Source organism: Danio rerio, chromosome 25 (genome assembly GCF_052040795.2).
Source record: "Danio rerio strain M-AB ecotype USA chromosome 25, GRCz13ab, whole genome shotgun sequence".
Taxonomy (NCBI): Eukaryota; Metazoa; Chordata; class Actinopteri; order Cypriniformes; family Danionidae; genus Danio; species Danio rerio.
Genome location: NC_141045.1, coordinates 33,792,235 through 33,809,046, shown reverse-complemented (window position 1 = coordinate 33,809,046; position 16,812 = coordinate 33,792,235). Strand labels below are relative to the sequence as shown.

General features: G+C 35.3%; 1 protein-coding gene across 3 annotated transcripts in view; it reads right to left on the bottom strand.

Moving 5' to 3' along the window:
* lsp1a (lymphocyte specific protein 1 a) overlaps nt 1–13,368 on the bottom strand; it is a 63,138-nt gene extending 49,770 nt beyond the window's left edge. For all 3 annotated transcript variants that reach the window (XR_015526701.1, XM_087312543.1, XM_087312542.1), the window contains exon 1: nt 13,215–13,368. Coding sequence is in view for 2 of the 3 variants with exons in the window: in XM_087312543.1 (XP_087168669.1) it covers nt 13,215–13,273 (59 nt within the window). In the remaining variant the exon portion in view is untranslated. The remainder of the gene's footprint in view (nt 1–13,214) is intronic.
* Nucleotides 13,369–16,812: the final 3,444 nt, after the last annotated feature.

Below are 16,812 nucleotides of genomic sequence, written 5' to 3'. Positions count from 1 at the left end.
GAAATGTTTTTTTCGCTATTGTTGCTTGTCCTAAATTACCTCAGCCAAGTCTGGACTTGCAGAGCACAGTCTGACCTATGTGGGTCAGTCACAAATGGGTCACATGGAAGTTGACCTCTGGCCGGTGTTTCCCTTTCTAGCTCTTAACCTAAAAGGGACAATTCACCCAAAAACGAAAATGACCTCATCATTTATTCTCCATTGTGTGAAATTTAAACCTATGTGTGGTTTTCTTTATTCTCTTAAACACAAATGAAGATATTTGGAAGAATTTTGGTTATAGTCATCCATTGACTTCCACATTAGAAAATAAATACTGTGGAAGTCAATCTATGCTAGACATCAGCATTTATCCGTTTTTTAAATTTTGTTTCAAGAGTTCACACTTAGCTGATGATGGATTATGCTTATTGGCATGCTGTCCCGGGAGAGAGCCTTGAGCCCTTCCCGTTTGAAAGGTAAGAGGGGAGTTTGAGCTCAGGTAGATCTCGAAACTCCCCTGCTGTAGTAGCTAATACACAGATAGTAATGCTCTTAAGAGATAACTACTTACTAGGAGCATGTCTATGGTGCCAATTTGGATTAGTCAATAACTTAAGTTGCATGTTTTTGGCAGTGGGAGGAAACCGGGGGACCTGGGGGAAACCTACGTGACCATGGGGAGAACATGTAACTCCACACAGAAACTTCGGCTAGCTTGGTAATGACTAGAACCAGTGACTTTCTTGCTGTGAGGCAACAGTTCTAACTAGGAAAGGAGGAGGAGTAGGGGTGGAGGAGGGGATTCTTCAAAATGAAGATGGCTGTTATATGGAACTTAGGGTATTTATAGTGACTTAGGAATCGTCTGATTGGTGAATCATGAATTGGCTAATTCAAGACCAGCTGTGTTCAATCAAAAGCATGTGATCATCTTGAAATTAGTTTATAAATAAACTTCACTTTGTGTTCAACGGAAGAAAGAATTTTCATTTTTGAGTGAATTATGCCTTTAATTATTATAATTATTATAAGTGAAACTGATCAAAAAAGATGAATTGTCTTCGAGCATTCGATATTTATTTGCCTGTTTCCACTGAGTGGTACAGTACGGTATGGTTCGGTACGCTTTTGTGGCCGTTTCCACTTTCAAAAGGTACCTAAAAGTGAACCACACTGTACCATTTTTTGGTCACCCTTTGCAAAGGGTACCAACTGGCCCAAAGGGTACCATAAGATGGAGCTAGATGCGCAGCTGAATGCTATTGGTTTACAGAGATACGTCACACGCAGAAGCAGACGAATGAAAACAAAGGAAGTGCCATTTTTAAAAACACAGCCGAGACATTACACCGTAATACTATATGCATACTATAACAAGCCAGGGTCGACCCAAGCTCAAACGAACCTCGTCGTCTTGACGAACAGCCACAAAGCCAAGAAGAACAAAATCTGCAGTGTCCAGTTGTTGTGTGCGGTTTCGCATTCTCCAGAGAGCTTGCCGCGCATCTATATTTTATCTATATATCTATATATATATTTCTATAATTAATAAATATTAATTAGTAAAATTAATAAATAAAGCGCTTCTGACACCCAATCCTGTCAGAAGTGAAAAATTAAGGAAGTCGGGGAAAAAAGCAGCAAATGATGCTTCTGCAACCTAAAACATGAACAAATATCCCTGTTTAACTATTATCATCACCTTTTGGACTATTACGAACTCGGAATGACAGATTTACTCTCTAACAAGAGGCTATGTGCTGCTGAAGATTGAAGTCAGTTTGCTCTGACTGTGGGCTATATTTTGTGGTGTTTTTAAACCCAAATAAGGCCTAAATGTATGCTTTGTGTAGTTTTTTCTGTAATTGGTAACATTTTGAAGACTGTATATGGGTCTGAACGTGTTCATATATGTTGCATTTAATTATTTATTTTATACACTCCCAAATGTAACAGTAGGCTATTTCGCATCATTGCTCATCTGTTATAATCAGATCATGTTCATAGAAAGTTAGTAATGAAGTATTTATGTTTATTAAGCCTCTGTTTTGTGATTTCGGCAATTCGTAACTTTTTAATTTAGTGGCTAATTCGTATGAATTTGTACGATCAAATTCGTACAATTTAGTACCATTTACTCATCACCTAATGATGGTTGGGGTTAGGGGTGTAGTTGGGTGCCATGCCCCCTTTTTAAAATCATACGAATTAGCCACTAAACGGACACAACGTGAAATACTAAGGTTTCCTTGTGAGATCAGGCTGGCCGGGTGTTTGATATAGGACCCATAGACTCTAACTGACCAAATTAATGCTATGTTTCCAATAAAGCACTGCATTTTTATTTTAAGCCTCTGTTTTGTGAGAAGTGTGAACAACCCATACGACTTTACTGAAGGCATTTCCTCAATAAAAATGACGTCGTCTGAAACTTTCTCTCGTACACCACACCCACCAAAAGGGTACCCTTTTGGCAGTGGAAACGCAAGCTTGATAAAGGTGACCCATACCGTACCGTGTTGTACTTTTCAGTGGAAACGGGCCCTATATGTAAATATGGGTGTATGGGTTTCATTCTTCTGCAGGACATAACAGATGCATATTCTGTAGTGTTATTGTTGTATTTTTGAGTGTTTTGTGTATTGAATGAAGGACTATTTCATGCTGTATATAAAAAAAAAGACTGTAATACAGGTTTGAAACAGCATGAGGGTGAGTAAATGATGGACCGTGTTTTGATTTTAGGTGAACTTTATCTTTAAGGCCTGTTTACACAAGCAACAAAGCAACTTGAATTTGTTCACTTTTTAGTTGCGTTGATTATTTGTGGCGATGTGAATGTAATAAAAGAGATATGTTATAGGTAAATTGAATAAACTAAATTGGCTGTAGTGTGTGAGTGTATATGGGAATGAGAGTGCATGAGTGTTTTCTCAGTACTGGGTTGAAGGGCATCCACTGTCTAAACCATATGCTGGAATAGCTGACAGTTTATTACACTGTGGCGACTAAGCTGAAGGAAAATAAATTAATAATTAGTTGCTTTGCAAGTAATTAAATTAACTAAATTAATGCATATAACATTGTGTATATTACAATCATGCCAACACACATGGTTTGCCTGTGTTAGAGTGGCAGCTTTTCGTTATTTTAGTTTGTTTACTGTACCCTAGACATGCAGTTCATAAAGTCTGACCTTTTTGAGGTGGTGATTTTCTTGAAAGGCATATGTTTGCATATGTTTATGTCAGTAATTATACATGTTATCTTTCATAAGTAAACATGACATCTAATGTTTGTATGTACACAATATCCCAATGTATAATTATGTTGCTTATGTAAATATAATCTGAAATACAGTGATTGTATTGGCTGCTGGGCTTGTTGAAACATTGACCTAAATTACATGTTGACACAATCAAATTTTATATTTATTTATGCCCTTTTTAGGCTTTTTTTAGGCTGTAAAATGTTCCTTGTTATTAATGTTCCCATTAAGTTATGTTCTTAATAATTTATTTATTTATTCATTTTATTTTATTTTATTTTATTTATTTTTAAATGTCCAGTTTTTTTAAACGATGTTTTGATTTGGTTATAAAAACATTATTCAAAACATCTTTATAACATTTAATTCATTTTATATTTTTATATTAATATTTACAAAATTGTGTTTTGTGAATATATATATATATATATATATATATATATATATATATATATATATATATATATATATATATATATATATATATATATATATATATATATATATATATATATATATAATTGAATTTTTTCCAAAAAGTTTTATCAACGTTACAAGAATGTTTCAAAATTATTTTAATAATGTTACATGCTAACATTTACACTTTTAAGGAATGAATGTTTGAATGTTCTCTGTTAGATGGGATTGTGCATGATGTGTCTTTTATAAACTGAGCATGATACACTCAAAAAAAATGAATCACAAAAAAATGTATCATCATATGATTCTATTTAATTTGTAAGCTTGTTTTTAAATGTAGATTCTTTAGAATCGATCTAAATCTGTTTAAATCGAATACTTTTAGATCTAATCAATTAAAAAATGAATGTAGTATAAATATATCTAGCTGTATAAAAATCCATAAGTCATCAGTTTACTCAATATGCGAGGCAAAATTTAGACATCTCCATACTCCGCACAATAGATAAATGAATAAAAAGCATTTAAAACACACTGGATTTACTGATACTACCACATAAATGTTTAACTAACAAATATCAAGTGTTTTATGTTCAAGTATGTTAGACGTATTCAAATGCATGGAATATTTGCAATTCAGACATAAATCTTATTTGTTAGGCCTAAATATTTTTTTTGAGTGCGTCTCTTTCCTCTTTACTTCACGTTACATCACAAATGAGAACACTGAAGAAACCTTAAATGGATTGCTAAATTATAAAGTATGTGTACAATTTTCTGGGGCGGCACGGTGGCGCAGTGGGTAGCGCTGTCACCCCACAGCAAAAAGGTCACTGGTTTAAGCCCCAGCTGGTTCGGTTGGAATTTCTGTGTGGAGTTTGTTTTCCCTGTAGGTGAACATGCACTGTAGGTGAATTGGGTAAGCTAAATTGCCTGTAGTGTTTGTATGTATATCCTGGTCCTACAGGTTGGGGGTTGAGCATTGGGCTAATGACCCACTTGGTAAAAATTAGATGTTAGGAAACACCAACATATCAACTTCAATATAAACAGCCTTGGGAGCAAGTCAGCACAATTTACTGAAATGAATCCTATTTAACAAATTTTCTAAATCATGGAAAGATGTCAAGAGAAATGGTATGTGATTTAAACTTCCAGTATTTAAAACAATAAAGAAAAATACTAGCTGAAGCCAGCTGTAATGACAAACTGACTAAGTCCATTTAAATGTCTTCAGTTTTTCCACCTCATGCTTAAACCTCAAGAGCAAGAAGTTCCTGCTGTACTGTACCACATTGTTCTCAACTTTACCGTTTTCTGATCCTCTTTATTAAACAAAAGAACAACTCGTTCTTAATTGAAACCATCTAAATGATCCCTTTTGTTCTCATTTACAAGGAAGCAAATCCCTGCTTTGTTTGTTTACAGGACAACTAATCCTGCTGTTTGGGATCTGAATGATAGATGCTGTAATTTCCTCCCCTCTCATTTTCTATCTTGCACTGAGGGGTGTATGGGCAGCTGTGAGCTTTATTGACTGTGAGTCAGATGATGTCATCAGCACAGATTTAAAGAGATATTTTCCCAGGCATGTTAGTATCTTCCTGCTGTCAGTGTGTGGTCCTCACACATGTTTCCCCAGTGATCCCTAAATGACTGAAGTCATTTCAAAGCACTAATCAGAGATGTGGAAAGTGCGCAGTTATGAATTATGACATCTGTAATTATGTCATTTGAAAATGGTATTTATTTCTTAGCACACTTCAAAAGGAAATGCTTTTTAAATTGCTGTGCGCATACGTTCCAGATAAACCAACATTCCTAAAAACACCTTGGGAAAACTAATGTTTTTTTTTACCCTGGACAGTGGGGTAAGGTTTTGTCAAATGACTAGGATATACAGTACATTCAATTCATTAGTTCACCAAAAATGTAAATTATGTCATTATCTCAGTCTTGTCACATGTTTGAGTTTCTTTCTTCTGTTGAATACAAAATTTGTTTTTCCTATAGTATGGATGTCAATAGTGACTATTTCCAATATTCTTTAGCATCTCTTCTTTTGAATTCAACACACAACAATATAGCCAGTATACAGTTCAAATCAACAGTTTACATACACTTTAAAAAAGAAACATAACCATTTTTTTTTAAATGTCTGAGGGTAAATGATACTAATCGTTTACTGTTTTAGGTCCGTTAGGCTTACCTAAATGATTTACATTTGCTAAATTACAGAATAATGAAATTATTAAGAATTATTTTAGAATTGTTTATTAATTTTTAAGACAGTCAAAAGTTAACATACATTTCCTTGGTATTATTTTAGCTTTGCTTTTAAACTGTATAAGTTTGGTCAAATGTTTTTCTTCCACAAGCTTCTCAGAATAGTTTGAAGGAATGTTGGCCCATTCCTCCTGACAGAATTGGTGTAACTAATTCAGATTTGTAGATTTTTTATAGGATTGAGATCAGGGCTTTGTGATGGCCACTCCAAAACATTCACTCTGTTGTCCTTAAAGCACATTTTAACTAATTCGGCAGCATGCTTAGGGTCATGGTCTGTTTGAAAGACCCATTAGTGGCCAAATTTAAATTTCCTGGCTGATGTCTTGAGATGTTGCTTCAGTATTTCTACATGATGTTCTTTCTTCATGATACCATTTATGCTGTGAAGTGGACCAGTCCCTCCTGCAGCAAAACAGCCCCACAACATGATGCTGCCGCCCCCATACTTCACAGTTGGGATTGTGTTCGTAGGCTTGTAAGCTTTCCCCTTTGTTCTCCAAATGTACAGTAACACTGGTCATTATGGCCAAACAGTTCAATCTTAGTTCAATCAGAGCACAGGACATGTCTCCAAAAATGAGTCTTTTTCCCAGTGTAATTTAGCAAATTGTAATCTTGTTTTGTTGTTGATTCTGGCTTCTTAATTTCCCTATGTTGTCACACAAGGAAGCAGTGTGTTTGAGGTTTTCCTTAATTACTATTCTACAGTTGTGCCTCCAATTAACTCAAATGCAGTCAATTAGCCAATCAGAAACTTCCAAAACCTTGACACCATCATCTGAGCTTTTCCAGAGGCAGAATAATCTTATTGTTTGTAAACTTGACTTTCAAGAAAAGTTCAAGAAAATCTCTCTCTTATTATTCTGCTATTAAGCGTAACAGAAACAAATTTGATCATCCTAACTTACCTAAAAGAGAAAAAGTTAAGTCATATTAACATCTGACTTTTTTTTTTAATGGTCATGTGCCTTTTTATACAGTGTGTGTAAACTTCAGGTTTCAACTGTATATGAAGAGTTCAGATGCAAAAACCTGTAAGTGCCATCTGCAATTTTCTATCAAAAATGAACATTATTTTCATCCCCCTTTATTTATGTTAAGATGTTTTACTTTAAAGACCAGGAAAAGGACTTATTCTTTGCCATAAAAGTGATGTTACTGCATATACACACAGAAGCTTGATAAAAATGCACAATTTAGAGCAAAATTTCAGACGGCATTTAGAGGTTTTTGCATCTAAACACTTCATATTCTTTTATTTTGGTATGAGCTATTCCTTTAACCCAACAACTACTACTACACAATTAGCATTTCAATGCATTTAGGCCATTCATTCACAAATTTAAGAGTCTAAAAATACACATTTGAAAGCAGATTTCAAACTGCTGTATAAACAACAACAACAAAAAAATCTAATTTTTGTGAAATACAACATGTGTAGCATGCATCATTTCACGTTTTTATTTTCATGGACTGAGTGGAGATGTCAGAATTGTTGTATGTACAAAAAAAATCAATCAATAGAAAACTTTTCTTTGTTAGTACAGAGTCGTGTCTTTTAATTCTTCCCTTTATGTTAACAACTTGGTGAAATATCAATATTCAATATCAAAGATTAACCAGTGTTTAAAAATATATTCCATAAATGTAGATAACCTGCTGAACTACTAACAATTACTCATTCATCAATTATTTTCCTCCTGCTTAGGCCCTTATTTATCACAGCAGAATGAACCACCAACTATTCCAGCATATGTTTCACGCAGTGGATATCCTTCCAGCCACAACCCAGTACTGGGAAACACTCATACACTCTCACAATCACACATATACACTATGGCCAATTTAGTTTATTCAGTTCACCTGTAGTGCATGTGTTTGGACTGTGTGGGTAACTGGAGCACCCTGAAAAAACCCACGCCAACACGAGGGGAACATGCAAACTCCACACAGAAATGCCATCCGGCACAGCTGGGACTCGAACGAGAGACATCGTGGCTTTAAGGCCTCTGTGGGAACCACTGAGCCACTGTGCTACCCTACTAACAACTTGTGATAAATTATTATATAGTTTTTTTTAATTACATGATCATTTCCCTTAAATGCAAAACTATTTACTTTGGGTATTATTATAAAAGATTTATATATTTTGCTAAATTATTTTGGAAAATCTGAATAGCATGATCGTCTCACAGCAAGAAGGTTGCTGGTTCGAGCCCTGGCTGGGCATTTCTGTGTGGAGTTTGCATGTTTCCCCATTCTCGTGAGTATATTGGTGTTTCATAGTGTTGGGTTGCGGCTGGAAGGGCATCCATTGCGTAAAAACATATGCTGGATAAGTTGGCGGTTCATTCTGCTGTGGCAGCCCTTAATTAATCAAGGGACTAAGCCGAAAATAAAAAATGAATGAGAGAATGGCATTATAAAGAACAATATGTGTAATAATGGAACCATGAAAAAAACGTCTTAACAATGGTCAACAGAATAGCTGGATTTGTGTTGTAAGGTGATTGTCTATTAGTAGTTGTTGTTTTCTCATCACAAATTAACTCTAATTTTAAATCTCTCTTATTTCTCATTGCCTAAAGGGTAACATCGGTAGCACATCTTACCCCACACCCCTGTGTAAGACCCTAATGCTTAACTAAACGTAACACAGTGCTCTCTGTGTTTATTCTACTCCTGCCTGAAACCTTCAAAAAACAGAGCCGGTAAAGTTTATTCCCCCTTTCAGTCAAATGTCTAAACCCCTGCATTCCAGCAGCCCTTATCAGACTATCGTAAATAGAAGAGCAGATCGTGCAAAGTCCATGGATTAGGGGGTCATGGCTTTCCCCACAACAAGAGAAAAATGCTTTGTGGTAGTTAAAAACAACAGCCAGAAATCTTTAGAATGTCTACATCTCTAAGACAGTTAGGTGCAATGACTTCACGAGGAACGACTGTCAGTTTGACATAATGTGTGAACAGTAAAGGTTATAATGGTTTCTAAAATATTGAGACATGTGTATACAAAGCAGAGTGCTGTAACTGACATTTCCGGAACGTGTTTCAGAAAACCACACATCGTTTTTTGGAGAATGTAAGCCGTTAATGGAGAAAGCACCTTGCTGAGTGTGAGAAGCTTAGGGGAAGTAAATCCTGTCAGACAATAATAAGAAGAGCAGATTCACCTTAAATCATTGCTTTTAAGAACCAAATACTATTTTACTTTACCGTAAAATGACGGATGTTAAATTACAGAAATTTACCAGAAATTTAAATTGAAGGAAATTTATGTAATTTCATATCTGTTATTTTAGGGTACATTTCTGTAATTTAACGGCCATTATTTTACTTTTTTTTCTGGCACCCGCAGGTGCTGGAAATAAACTGTAAAGTTACAGATTTCTTTTACATTGTACTGGCAGCTAATTACCATGTTTTTGCAGTGTAGTATACACCACCAACCCAGACAATACATCACTTCAAACTATTAAAAATGTTCATAAAGTTACTTTTTTTTAACTTTTCAAGATTAAAAAAAGTGTTGAATGAAAGATCAAGATCCCATAACGCAACTCAAAAGCCTAAATAAGTAAAGAAAAAAAACATGAATCACAAAATATCTAAAACTGTCAATTTACATACAGTTGAAGTCAGAATTATTCGCCCCCCTTTGAATTAGTTTTTCTTTTTAAAATATTTCCCAAATGATGTTGAACAGAGCAAGGAAATTTCCACAGTATGTCTGATTTTTCTGGAGAAAGTCTTATTTGTTTTATTTTGGCTAGAATAAAAGCAGTTTTTTAAACAACAAGGACAACATTATTCGTTGCAACACAAGCACATTCTGAAAATGTAGTCCTATGGATGTTTCTGGAGATCGTAAATTATGTAGCCGGACGTACGTATGGCTACATTTTATTTGTTAAACGAATGCTACAGGGCGGATTGACGCAGTTTCTTTTCACGTTTACCAGCTGACCTCCGTGTGGAGGACTTTCCTGCCGCAAGCAGTTTGTCCTGTTAGCTCGTTGTACGTCGGCGGACTTGAGATGAAGAGAGGAGTTGACCACAATGACGACGATGGGGTTCAAGTCCAAGGAAGGGCGTTTCCAGAAATCAAGTAAGACAAAAACAGAATCCAAAAAACATTTATTTGAACAATATTGTGAGAATGTGGTAAAATCCGAAAACGTGGTAAACGTGGTACTTTTCTTTTTCTAGACAGCTTTTGTAAATCATTGGTTGGGTTTAGGGAAGTAAGTGGGTGGGCGGGTCAATTGATAAAATTGGTTGGGTTTAGGGAAGAAGGAGGTTGGGTCAATCGATTGGTCAGCCGGCGAGTCAGTCATTCATTCTGTCATTCAGTCAGTCAGATAGAGAGTCACTCGACAGCAGCCTCTGGTGGGTTCACACAAGAACAGCAGGTGCGAACGGCACTCGTGAGAGAAATTTGAGATATGTCAAAGCGCAAACAGCGGCCTCTCGTGAATTCGCGAAAACAAAAACTGCAAAAATACGTACCTTCCGGGACTTATTTCGCGGTCTCCAGAAACGTCCACAGGACTACATTTTCAGAATGAGCCTGGGTTGAAATTATTAGCCCCTTTAAGCTATTTTTTTTCAATAATCTGCAGTACAAACCATCATTATACAATAACTTGCCTATTTACCCTAACCTGCCTAGTTGACCTAATTAACCTAGTTAAGCCTTTAAATGTCACTTGAAGCTGTATTGAAGTGTCTTGAAAAATATCTAGTCAAATATTATTTACTGTCATCATGGCAAAGATAAAATAAATCAGTTATTAGAGATGAGTTATTAAAATTATTATATTTAGAAACGTGCTGAAAAAAATTTTCTCTTCAATAAAAAGAAATTGGAGAAAAAAATAAACAGGGGGGCTAATAATTTTGACTTCAACTATATATATATATATATATATATATATATATATATATATATATATATATATATATATATATATATATATATATATATATACTGTAACAGTATTTTACAGTGTAGATGATATAATTCACCACATTATTTATTTAAAAATTCAATCTGCTTACGAAAGAAACTCAGTAATGCGTTAAACTTTACTAGTTAATTGACAAAAGTTATCTGTTACTTATCACACGTTATTTGAAATGGGTTTTGTAACTCTTTCAACAATGAGTGTTACAAAATAAGGAGTTAAAATGTTTCAGGAAAAACAAAAACGAATGCACACCTACATGTTTGTTGAAAAAACAGACAGGTAGCAATATAATATTTGAATTGGTACATTGTGAAATGGCAGTCTGGCTGTTTACAGTAAACAGTTTTAATTACAGTTGATTTGAAGATAACCGTTCATATCAATGCCAATGAAGGTCAGCAGGTCACATCTTTAATTACAGTGGACTCAACCATCCCTTCCTCCCTTCTCATCCATCCACAAACCCGCAGCACCTCTGGAAGAAACAATAAACCCTCATCTGGAGCCCTGACAACATTCCAGCTTATTAAAGTCATAGTAAACTACACATCACGCATTTCTCTATAGAGACATCAGGCTGTGAAGGTATGACAAACTGGTGCGCTGTAATAAACGTGCTTAAGTATTTCGGTATTTGTTCTATTTACTTCACTGCAAAAATGATTTTCTTATTCAGTGTTTGTGTCTTGTTTTTGGAATAATTATGTAAAGTCTTAAATCATGAAGCATATTCTAGACAAGCTGTTTACAGAAGTGATATGCTAAAATTAAATGTGTTTTTTTTAAAACACGCAAATTAATCTCACAATGGACTACGCTAAATAATCTTGTTTTCGCAATTAAAATTAGAATATTTTTCTTACCTCATTTTCAGATTATTTAGCTTGTTTTAAAGAAAAACACTTCAAGACAACTAGAAAATGCAGGTTGGTTTTAGAATATTTGGATATTTGGACTAAAAACAAGACAAGACCTCTAAAAAAAGTGTTTTATAGTGTTCTTAACTTGTTTATTTGCCAATTTATTTAAAAAAACACAATGTTATTAGAATGTTATTACATAAACAGATAGATTGATAAATAGATATGTTCAACAGTATTAAAATATTTACATATAGTTAAAGTCAGAATTATTAACCCCCTTTGATTATTAGTATTATTTTTTTTTTTCTATTTCATAAATGATGTTTAACAGAGCAAGGGAATTTTCACAGTATGTCTGATAATATTTATTTCTTCTGGAGAAAGTCTTATTTGTTTTATTTCGGCTAGAATAAAAGCAGTTTTTAATTTTTTATACACCATTTTAGGGTTAAAATTATTAGCCCCTTTAAGCTATATATTTTTTGATAGTCTTCAGAACAAACCATCGTTATCCAATAACTTGCCTAATCACCCTAACCTGCCTAGTAAACCTAATTAACCTATTTAAGCCTTTAAATGTCACTTTAAGCTGTATTATAAAATATTGTAAAATATTACGTACTGTCATCATGACAAAGATAAAATAAATCAGTTATTAGAAATGAGTTATTAAAACTATTATGTTTAGAAATGTGTTATGAAAATCGTCTCTATGATAAACAGACATTGGGGAAAAACATTAAACAGGGGGGTGAATAATTCAGGAGGCTAATAATTCTGACTTCAACTGTATTTTCAAACATATTAATTAATAAACATATGTTTAATATAGGCAGTACTTATGCCTATAAAATAAGCTGAAAAACTAAACAAGACTATGATATTATTAAAAAATAAAGACATTGATCAATTTGATTAATTGGGAAAATAAATAAACATAAATATGTAATAAAAATAACAATAATAATAATAATGTGATTATTAGTTAAAATACCTAGGTTATAAAATAAATATTTAAAATACAACCACAAAAAATAGTGATCATCAATTATTGAATATTATTGCAGTTTATTTTTAGAAAATAAAAGTTTGATTTGACCATATTTATTAATAATTTCTGACTTTTTAACTGTATATTCACCACACAAAGGGATATTGTCTTCCCATACTGTAACAAAGGATTATAGGTTCCTGAAGAACACAATATGTCATTGAAAAATATGCTGTAATCCCATATGTAGCACATAAAATATTAACATTATTCGCTCATTTGTTAAAGGAACAACCTATGTTGCATCATCACCCACAAAACTGACATCAACACTTGCTCAAGAACAATTGTGCCTATGATGGGCACACCTGAGATCCCAGCTGTAAACCTCAAAGCATTCAATGTGAAAGTCTGAAACACAAAGTCCTCACCTCAGGAGATTCTGCAAACCTTGCTTGCTGGAGCTTCGTCTCATGATAGCACTTGACATTGTTCTTTCTTCCCCGAGATGAATTCTGGCAAGTTTTGTATCCAGTGAATCAGTTTCAGAAACACTCCCGCTCTTTCCTGTGCTGCTGAGCTTTTGAGGAGAGATCCACGCGGCACTCAGGCTGCTCTCACAAACACACACTGTCTCCTCCTCCTCTCCTCTCCTCCCTCTGGGTGTGTGTGTGAGTGTTTTTTTTCTCTTTGCTGCATGTGGTTCTCATTGAAAGAGCTCAGAGCATAACCTAACATCATTTCCCCCTCCTTTTCCCTCTTTTCCAGGGTCATGTGGCCGTCCCAGGGGAAAATGTAAGCTGACACCCCTCACCCCATGCTATGAATCCAGACCCCCTAAAGACGTAGAAAACCCAGAGCCTTACTTTTATTCTGTTTAGATGAGTGCAGAAGCTTTCTGATGTGCTTACAAATAAACTTTGGTTTTTAGTTTCCATCTCAAATAAATGTTAGTCTCTTTAACTTTTGATTATATTAAAAACAAAACCTCAAATAAGAATGTATCACAGTTTCCACATAAAAACAGCACAATTGTTTAAACATTGATAATAAGAAGTACTTAAGCACACGATTTCAGAAAGATGAAGGATGGATTCAACAGCTGCAGGAAATTGAGTTGTGTCAAACTTCCAAATACACAAAATGCTGAAAGTTTTTTTATATTTAAGATATATTGTACAAATATTTCTAAAGAAGCCGCTGACATAAAATTGACCAAGATTTTGGTAAAAATCCAAACATACAAACAAACAAAAAATAAAAAAACTTTGAAAAAAATTGTTATGTGTAATAACAATGGTAAGATCAGCCTGATCTCACGAGAAAACATAAGTATTTTACATTTTGTCAGTTTAATTCTTAATACGTATAAATTCGTACAGTTCAGTCAAACGAAAATGTACGATTTTAAAAAGAGACCCTAACCGTCATTGGATGATGAGCTAATCGTGATGGTGTCACGATCCTCCAAATCCTCGATTCGATTACATTTTCGATTCTAAAGGCACGATTCGATTCGATTTTCGATTATGAATAATTAATTAATTAATGACCAATTAATCATTTGTAGCCTACCGTTTAAACTACCTGACCTGCATGGTCTTTGTTTTACCTATAAACAAATTATACAGTAAATGAATAAAGGCAAGATACACACATAATTACCACCTGTCAATCACTTTTTCTGTGGGACTCGTGAATAGGCAGTGATCTGTGTTGTTATAATGGCGTCGGTAAAAAAAGACGCACAACCAACAGGAACCAGCCAACAGTATCTGAGGTGTGCGCTAAAATGACTAAGTACAAGTGAGTGAAAGATTGAAGCTGTCCTCTGACTGCCTGGACCTGCTGTCGCGAGCGCAAGGCTGTATGTGCGTCTGTGTCTGTGTGGTCATGTGATGTGCATTTTCAGAGGTAGAGAGGAAGGAGGGCTGCTCAGAAATGCTACACGCCACTGTGGATGTCAAATCGTTGTCGTTCTAAAATGCCATTTAAAAACAAAGACTGAGTGTGTACTTTTCGCGAGCGGATTTGCAACGGGGGCGGGCGGACGATCGCGATGCCGGTGTTGTCTATCGAACGAACCGTACGTAATATGTACATAGCAGAGCTTGCAAAACTGTGTTTTTTTTTTTGTCGACAAAACGAACGTTGTTAACATAACTCACTGGAAATCCAAAATGCTTACACACCGGCGACTTCATTGAAAGAGGAGAGGGTTTAAGTTCTGTCGACGGGTCTCCTGCTTCTGCAGTTTAACAAGCACTTCAACAAGCCTGTTTTTTTCCCGCTTGGCAAGCCAAGCTGACGTGACATGGGGGCGTGGCAGCATCAACGATTCTATTTTTTGATTCGATAATCGCAATTGAGCATAAATTTCGATCGATTTCGATTAAAAATCGAAATTGTGACACCCTTTGCTAATCGTACTAAAATATACAAATTAGAATGTATGAGTTTATACGTATTAGCCACTAAATCAAAAAGTTACAAATTGCCGTTAGATTGCGTTTTAAAGACTAAAGGAGAACATACTGAACTACTGAAAATTACTTTTTTTTTATGAAAGGCAGTTTTGTAATCACAGCTTAAGATGCCTCTTGTATGGACAATGGAGTTACATGCATTGATTCTAATCTTGTGGCTCTGTCAGTTTCAACCCAGGACCATTCTGAAAACGTACCTCTATATACATTTCTGGAGACCGCCAAATACACCCCAGGAGCTACGTCTTTTTTGCAGTTTTTGTTTTCGCTTATCCACCAGAAGCCGCTGTGTGCGCTTTTTGAGATGTCAAATTTCTTTTACGAGTGCCATTCGCACCTGCTGTTCTTGAGTAAATCCACCAGAGGCTGCTGTCAGCTGACTGTTTGACTGAATAACTGACTGACCAATCGAATGACCCACCCTCCTCCTTCCCTAAACACAACCAATTGTATTGATTGACCCGCCCACCCATTTCTCTAAGCCTAACCAACAATTTAAAAAGCAATTCAGAAAAAGAAAAGCACTCATCAGATTTTTTTTTACCACATTTTCAGATTTTACCACATTCTCACCCTGTTATTTGCTTTTTATATATATTTTGGCATTTGTTTTTGTCTTACCTGCTTTCTGGAACCGTTCTTCACCAGACTCAAACCCCGTCGTCGTGGTCAACTCCGCTCTGTGTCTTAAGTCCAACGGTGCACATGGCGAGCTAACGGGACAAACTGGTTACAGAGGGAAAACCATCAATGAGGAGGTACTGTAAGTGGTCAGCTGGTAAGCGTGAAAAGGAACAGCTTTATAACATTCATTTTAAAAATGAAATGCAGCCATAAATAGCTCTGGCTACATAATTTGCAATCTCCAGAAACGTATATAGGGCTATGTTTTCAGAATGTGTCTATGTTGGTCAGTTTCATTTATGAATTCTCATCTTTAGTTCTTATTTTCTATTGGCCATTCTAGCAGATTTATTTTGGTTTCCTAAAACTTTCTAACTAGTGAGAAATTACAGCTGCAGTCTGGGCTTTCCATACCTTTTTACACCTCCCTTTCTTCATGTGTTCTGTTTCATGCTATTACATCATTTCTTTGACAGACATTTGCTTTTGCATCTGTCTAACATACAGTAGGGTTGTTCTGAAAATGTAGCCCTATATACATTTCTGGAAAGTGCGAATTATATAGCCAGAACTATGTATGGCTGCCCTTCATCTTTAAAATGAATGCTACGGGGTGGTATGATGCAGTTCCGTTTCGTGCTTACCAGCTGACCGCTTACCTCCATATAGACGGCTTTCCGGCTCTTACCAGTTTGTCCAGTTGCTCACCATGTTCATTGGTGAACTTGAGATGCAGAGAGGGGTTGACCACAACACTGGGGTTTGAGTCTGGGGAAGAAGAGTTCCAGAAAGCAGGTAAGACAACAACAGAAGCCAAAAAATAAAATAAACAAGTAAATAACAGGGTAAAAATGTGTTTTTTCTCGATTGCTTTTTAAAACTATTGGTTGGGTTTAGGGATACGGGTGGTCGGGTCGGT